The 7,856-nt window shown below is 39.2% G+C and overlaps 1 protein-coding gene and 3 non-coding genes across 4 annotated transcripts; all 4 read right to left on the bottom strand.

Moving 5' to 3' along the window:
* Nucleotides 1-5,807: 5,807 nt before the first annotated feature.
* rps11 (ribosomal protein S11) lies at nucleotides 5,808-7,805 on the bottom strand. The gene is made up of 5 exons (XM_031729936.2): nucleotides 7,664-7,805; nucleotides 7,045-7,185; nucleotides 6,750-6,825; nucleotides 6,293-6,422; nucleotides 5,808-6,030 (listed from the first exon to the last, which is right to left on the bottom strand). The coding sequence occupies exons 1-5, from the start codon at nucleotides 7,676-7,678 to the stop codon at nucleotides 5,907-5,909; spliced, it is 486 nt and encodes a 161-aa protein (XP_031585796.1). The 5' UTR covers nucleotides 7,679-7,805; the 3' UTR covers nucleotides 5,808-5,906.
* LOC116312528 lies at nucleotides 6,132-6,216 on the bottom strand. Its single transcript, XR_004198885.1, has one exon. It is a non-coding gene; the product is annotated as a small nucleolar RNA SNORD35 (small nucleolar RNA).
* Nucleotides 6,524-6,607, bottom strand: LOC116312527. The gene has a single exon (XR_004198884.2). It is a non-coding gene; the product is annotated as a small nucleolar RNA SNORD35 (small nucleolar RNA).
* LOC116312526 lies at nucleotides 6,901-6,984 on the bottom strand. The gene has a single exon (XR_004198883.1). It is a non-coding gene; the product is annotated as a small nucleolar RNA SNORD35 (small nucleolar RNA).
* Nucleotides 7,806-7,856: the final 51 nt, after the last annotated feature.

Below are 7,856 nucleotides of genomic sequence, written 5' to 3'. Positions count from 1 at the left end.
TCTTCTCACTGCACAGGAACTGCTCAATAACAGCACAAACTGTTGCTGAGGGGCGTTCCTTTGAGTTTCTCCTGTTACACTTCATAGGGAGAAGTGTTACACTTTACAGTGCAGGTCTTTATTTACCTTCTCAAAACACAAACTCAAAGAATTCAACAAAACAAAAGACTAAAACTTCTGGTATTTCTGTAGTAATTCTGTTATTTATTTAGTTTGTATTCATTAGCAATAGATGCCTATTCAAGTACAAATGAATATACATTCCATGAGGACACAAGTCACCTGGTTTATCTGAAAATAGCACATGGTTAATATGTAGTCCAGATTCTGCCTGATCAGGGCTCCAGTGTGAGGCCATCACTCAGCAGGAGCACACCCCGGGGCTGCTCTGATGACAGCCATGCTGGATGGTTCACACATGACCCAAAATTGCTGCTGCACACAACACCCTGTCCTGTGACCCGCCAGCACCAGCCGCCCTTTTGATCTGATGACATGGTGTAAAATTGGAGATGCCCACCGCAGTCACACATGCCAGACATGCAGTTTGTATGACAGGCAGGCATGAACGCCGAGAATATTGAATTAGTAGATGTCGTGTAAATCTGCAGTGTAGCTGCATGGCTCTCGACTTACCAGGCAGACCAGGTGAGCAGTTATCAATCAGCGTTTTGTAATGGATACTCTTTGAAGTGTTCAAATTTACCCTTCAGCGAACATTCACTCACATGCAAACAGGAATCATAAGGTTAATAAAAGCATGTTTTTACAAAAGCAACCATAAACTGATGAGTCTGCAAGCGAAGAGCAGCAGCCACATCTGCTAGATCACTTAAAATCAGTTAAGAAGCTCAAGGTGCTGCTGTAGATAACGGACACTGATAACTGTGACCAGAACCTTTAACCTTAAAGACATAGATCTTGACATGCCTATTAGCCACCATATCCACTTTCACTGGCTTTAACCAAAGGCCATCCAAACCCATATTTAATATATATGACTGCAGTGTGCAGCCTGACCACATGGCACTTTGTTTGTGGCCGAGAATCGTGTCATAATAATATGCCGTTGGACCCTTTTTGTCCGTTCAAATATATAATGGCATGCCCAGATGTGGAGGGTGACCCTGTGTTGACCCGTAGTGGAGTCTAGTTTGTGTTGTGCACCCTAGCAGGCAACCACAGGGAAGTGGTGGGTTTAATGGTTCTGTATTATATTGCAGTAGAAGAAAAAAATCTGTAGCAATATAATACATTTATCCCTCATAAGGCAGACTTAAACGTAGAGGTCATTTGTTGAGGTTCAGGAAACAAGCTTACCTTTGTGTTGGGCAGTCGTGTTATTTTGTCTGTAATACAGACCACAGAGTGAAAGGCTTTATGTGTTAAAGCACAGGCTACTCTGTATTACACAAAACAGTCTCTGCATCTGTTCAGTCCATCAGTTCTGATTTATGCCGCTGTTTCTGCTGGAAAACAGTTTGGATGCCGCCGACAGCCTCCAAACAGCCCATGATCAGGCTCCAGCTTCGGTGGCTTTGCAACCTCCTGCTGGCTCACCAGAAGGTCTCTGTTTTGATTGTTTGATTACCCTCACTGGGATGACCCTTAGAGTTAACATCACTACCATTAGGTACACAAGTAAGCATGGCTGCAAGCATGCTCCATGACTCCGGGTAAACATGTTGGCAGACTGGAGGAATGTGAAGTGACCTGGCTGTGTGTCCAATGTCATGGCCAGAAAATATATAGATAACAATGTTTAAAGACTACTATTGAACAGAAGAACATGTTGCAATACTGCTGTTTGCAGATATTAGCGTGCTGAGAACCCTTTTATACGAGTGTGCTAAAAAATAGGCTCTTTACCGTTTACATTTGTTTCATATGCACAGAGGGCCCGAGTAAGCCACCAGTGATGGATGCTCTACTAAATTCCACTCTACACGGAATCTATCTTCACTTTTTGTGATGCCTCCAAAAGGAAAATTGAAATTAGTTTAGCAGAAGCGTGACTGTTTTTTCCATCTCAAAGCTGAACCCTGAATTGCAGGGCTTGTGTTTCACGAAGTGAGGATGAAAATACAAATAAATAATGTTTTTTTTATTGCTGTTTTTGAATTCAGCAATCAGACTTGCGTGGAAGTAAATGCATAGAACAATGGCACAAAGAAATGTATGTCTGCATCTTGTGTGTCAGAAGTTTTGAAAAACTCTTTAGCTTAAATGATTAGCACGGTTTATCTTAGCTTTCTGGATCTATGCACAACAACAGCAACATGGCCAGGCTTATCTACCCGTACATATCCATCACAGTTTTGACAGTCAGTTTTGGTTTATTATGGTTGCTCAGACTTCTTAAGGGATCAGACCTCTGCCCTCAGACAAACACTCCTTGGGAGCATGCTTGCACTCATGTGGGCTGGGGGTCCTTCAGGGCCATCATGCTCCCTGGGGTGTCTGCTTGTGAGAAAGCCTGTTATTCCGAGAACATCCTGCAAGCCCTCCCACCCTCCCGTAGTGTCGGCAACGAAGGAGAGAAAGAGCTGGGAAAGCCCCGGTACAGAGGACAATTTGTGGTTTGAAGCTGGGACACTGCTGTTTAGGTAAACACTGCAGCATGGGTGGAGAGCTACATTATTATTATTACAGCAAAAACAAAAGTAAAAACTGTAATTGGGGGAAATATTTGTTTTTCCATAGCAAAGCTTCAGAAGAACAGCTGCTCAGTCTGCTAATCATTAAATGACAGGACTACTTACATGGCTGAGCTCACATTAACCACTTTCTCCTTTTCACATCGTCACCATATGTCCCACAATCACTAGAGCACTGAGAAAAAAGCATGTACTGCGACATTATGTTAATAGTGACTCCTCTGTCACGGCACTCAGCTAGCAGACGGTGAAGGGGGTGGGGGGCTGACTGATTCCCACACAGAAGAGCTGTCAGCTTCTCAAGCAGAAATAAGGACAAATGCAAATGAATCAGCTGAGAAGCACACTTGTTGTGTATTTCTCTGAATCTCAGACACCACTGAGCATCTTTGGGCCTTAACAGTACAAAAGAATGAGGTCATATTATGGCTGCAGCATCATGCAAGTGTCATTTTACATATCCAAGAGATATGATTTGAAAAAAACACTGCAATGTATTTTATCATTATTAATTCATTCATTCATTTTACATGGTCCCAGGTTCTCCCAAGGGTTAATTACATCGTGCTTTGTTTTTTTGTTTTGTTTTGTTTTTTAAGTATAACTAATACCATTATGTTTAATTGTACATACATACAGACTAAATTCAAACTGAATTTCTGTTACTGGTGCGGCCCACCTGCAGTACCTTAATGGCCCAACAGGAGGCCCGGAATCACACCTTTGGAATCACTGAAATAGACATTCATGTTATTCAACAGTAATCCGATATTATTTTATATATTATTATATAACTCTTCTTTCTGTGACAGATGAAAATGCATATTTTATGCATATTCATAATTAATTTGTACTTTTCTTTGTTTTATGTTTTTAAGTGCTGTTGCCGCTTTTACTTTGCTGTTTATTTATTGTATTGTACTATTTTGTGAGATCAATAAAAATAAATATTGTTTTCTTATTATTATTATATTTTATCATTAAAAATTCTATTAACATAATTTTTATTTACAAAGCAAGTATTGTCATTTGATTCATGAAATCAAATGTTGCCCCCTGCTGGCGATAATAGGGAGATTGGTTAGGAACAGGTTGATGTATTTTGATTGCTTAAAAAATAATTATGAATACATGTTACAGCACAATACTTGCTTATGACCCAGTGTTTGAGTGAGACACTATGTGTGGGATTTTTTGTTTGTTTTTTGTGCATCCCATACTAACAGATACTATACATATATTATCTCTAGTGTTCTATATTATATTCTATATTGTTCTTAGGCATCATACCACCCTGACCTTGAATTGAAGAAGTTAAGAAAATGGAAGGACTTGCATTTTATATCCCACTCTTCAGTCTGATCTGTATGTCATCCTAACACATTGCATATTGTTCTAATGTGTCTGTTGCTCACATTATGTAATGTACCTCAATGTAAATTCACATATATAATATTTTACACTCTCTCTACATTGTCATCATTGTATTCTTTGTTTTGGCTTTCTCCCAGTTTGGCAAATCACGCTGAAGTTCTGATGTTTAATGATAACAAAACTAATTGTTTTTTTATACCTCTCTCATGTGGAAAAGTGAGGTTGAAGAGGTTCATTTGCATCTTCCATCCCATTGGTCCAGTGGTCATTTCATAATCTCTTTTGTGCTTTTAGTGCCATGTCTAGCAACTGCATGGATTTCATGATTTTTACAGGATAATTAAAAAAAAACCTACTTATTAAGCTAAATGTCCCATCATTGCCATGTTGCTTTTAACTAGACTTCAGTTAGGAAATAACTCTCTTTCAGCCTTAGGACACTCGAGTTATTGATGGTAGAATAATTCACAATTTATCACTAAAAGCATTTGTTGGCTACTACAAATACCTGCTGCAGTAATGTATCTTGTGGGGACAATCTATAGGATTTATTTCATTAAAACAGTAGAGGAGCCATCCTGAGAAAGACCAATAAAGCTGGTAAGTGAACTAAAGCACCGAATATGAAAATATAGATTCAACTTTTCTATCTACTCAACTTCAACTATGTTTAAAACTTCCAAAGCCTCACCTTGTTTGCATTATTTTGTCTTACTAGTTTTCATAAAAACAAAGTGCACTCTCTTTCATTTCTAAGGCTTAATTTATGAAGATGTAAAAAATGTTTTCTCTAGCAGGGCTTAAATGCCCTCAAACTATAGTCCAGATGAACTACAAAACATATTACACCATGTGATTATTAATCTGACAACAATTTGAATCAAAATTCAAATTGTGTGAAAATCAAGTCCACACTTATTAATTACACGGGAATCAATAGGGAAAGCAGCAAGTGTGAGAACGTCTATAAAAGAAAATTAAAGGACTTCTACTTTATCCCACTCTTGGCAGTTTGCTGGTCTGCAGCATTCAGGTGTGTTAAAACAATGTTAAGGAGGAGATAAATCGTTAACAATCTGGGAGCAATTGTTCCTCGGACTTGGGAACAATGCTCTTTAAATCTTGTGGAGCCAAATGTGAGGCCGTCTGTTTGACAAATAAAGCTTGGTCCAAACCGGGTCATGCAATAGTATAATGATCCCAAGGACAGCAACAAACTTACAATAGCTGATAAAGGATCAAGATGCTGCAATAGCCAAGTCTACACGATTAAAATGCTGTGCAGAGCAACCCTCACTAAAGCAGTAATGTAAGAAAAGGAGTGAGCCCAAACTCATACCCAACAATGAGACTGATAGTCTTTATAAGCAGTCACTGCAGTTCCTTGTATTGTTTTTAAAGGCGAACCACATTTAGAAACAAGCTGTTGAATCTTGATGTTTTCACCCACTGCTTCTGCATTTTTCTTTTTTTGCTCACTGACAATATGTCATGTGCTGCTGTTCATTAGGTTTGTATTTAAATAACTTTAGAACCAGAACTTCCTTGTGCACTGATATGTAAAATCTAAGAATTGGAAGAGTGTACCTTATCATGACGGTAATGCCAGATTTTATAGACTTTTAGACCAGGAAGCAGAGTACCCAACATTAAAATACTTAATTTTAGTACAAGTACTTCATAAATTTATCAATAATATTGTTACAGTGACCAGTAATACAGAGTGCTGTCTCTTTATTATCCTCAAAATACTGGAAATAAAGCCACACAAAAATGTTTTCTATTTCAGTCTGTTCCGGGAAATTTAGCCAAGATTTCCTTTATTTCAAAATGAGACAAATTAGCCGACAGCAGACATCTTGTTCAAAGTCACATCTAAAACTTCTGGAACTGCTTCTTGGCTCCAGCAGCCTTTGTCACTTTGAGGACGTTAAATCTCACAGTCTTGCTGAGGGGTCGGCACTCCCCGACAGTCACAATGTCTCCAACTGTGACGTCTCTGTGGAAGAAAAAAAAAAAAAAAAAAACAGTGCAAAGGGGAATTTAAAATGGGTATGCATGTCCAAAAATAAGTAGACAGAAATTTTGTCATACTGAAGCAAAGCGGCATCAGTTTTTGCCAAAGGCAGTGTCGTCAGAGCTTCCTGAGCTTGGAAGACCATCGTGAGAAAAAACATCATATGCAGCAAAATAAGATGCTTTGAAGGAACACAGTTATTAAGTAAACAGTTATTTAACAAAACATATTTGAGATGCTGTACCTAAAGCAAGGTGACAGATGGACCGAGAGGTTCTTGTGCCTCTTCTCAAAGCGGTTGTACTTGCGGATGTAATGCAGGTAGTCACGTCTGATGACAATGGTCCTCTGCATCTTCATTTTGGTCACCACACCTTCAGACAGATAATGGACAGCATTTTGTGTTATACCACTTTCTATAGTCATTACATGGCAAAGGATAGATTTAGAAAACTGCTCTTAGTACTTTTGTCACTAGACTACATCAGTGTTGCCATTAGGCATTGTCGTCAGAACCCAAAGGGTTTGGAAGACCATCGTGAGATAAGCATCATTTGCAGGACAGTGACAAAAAAGGAAGATATGTGGTTTGTAGTAAATTAGACTGTTCTGGCTTCATTTAAAATAAAATTACAAGTTAAAATTGAATTAAGTTTAGGACGTCTGTAAAAACACTTGTCTGTGCTATGAAACAAACTGACCAGAGAGAATACGGCCACGGATGGAAACATTTCCAGTGAAGGGGCATTTCTTGTCAATGTAGGTGCCTTCAATAGCCTGGAGAAAAACAAACATGTTACTGTCTATGAATGAGTGATAACACTATCAAGTCTAACATGGAATCATAATCACAAGTTTGCATCAGTGTTGCCAAAAGGCACTGTCGTCAGAACCTTGCAGGCTTGGAAGACCATCGTGAGAAAAACATCATCTGCAGCTTACAACCAAATACATGTATTTAAATGTTTGACGAATGTCTTGAATTGATTCATTTACCTCTCTTGGTGTTTTGAAGCCCAGCCCAACACTCTTGTGGTAGCGAGGAAGCTTTTCCTTGGTCTCCTTGCCACCATCTGCGATCAGAACACGCTTTTTGTTCTGGAAGATGGTAGGCTGCTTCTGATAGGATCTCTCGGTCTGGTCAGAAAAACAGATCAGCGAGTTAAAGCTTTGAAAAAGAAATCACATCACCTTCACCACGCATTTCTCTCACACGCCGCCGCTCGTTAGTCGACTTAAGACTTACTTCCTCTCACTAAAAACTATGTTCACTTTTGGTTAATATGACATACAGGCTAACAAGTTACAGAAGACGTGCCTAAACGCTAAGACTTAACACGCACAACATGCGAAGAGTAGAAGCCGTATTTATAGGGAATGGTAATTAATAGCACGCTAAGCTAACCAAGCTACCATTCCGGCTACTTGAGCGGTGCACGAGGGAGTACAGAGGAGCAAAAAATGTTGACTATAAGCGCGTAAATGTAGTTTGAAGTGACTCAGGAACAAATATAAGAACACTATAATGGCATATACTTAATTCTAGATGAGTAAATGGTTTATTAAAGTGTAAATATGTCGTTTTAAAGTCACCACGCCGTTTTGCCGAACATACTTGTGCATCCGCCATCTTTGCCAGCCGAGTCGTAAAGAGGCCTGTGCATGCGCGCGACGGACGGAAGACACCGAGGTACGGGAAATGACGTTCATTTAGGCGAGGCTAAAAAAAAGATATAACAGACTTTTTTTGGTCTAAAATTACAGGGTTATCGTACCACTTTACGTGTGGTAGGGGACATTATAGTTTT

This window comes from Oreochromis aureus, linkage group 4, assembly GCF_013358895.1.
Source record: "Oreochromis aureus strain Israel breed Guangdong linkage group 4, ZZ_aureus, whole genome shotgun sequence".
NCBI classification, from domain to species: domain Eukaryota; kingdom Metazoa; phylum Chordata; class Actinopteri; order Cichliformes; family Cichlidae; genus Oreochromis; species Oreochromis aureus.
The sequence above is the reverse complement of the archived record's forward strand: the minus strand, read 5'-3'. Positions and strand labels throughout refer to the sequence as shown.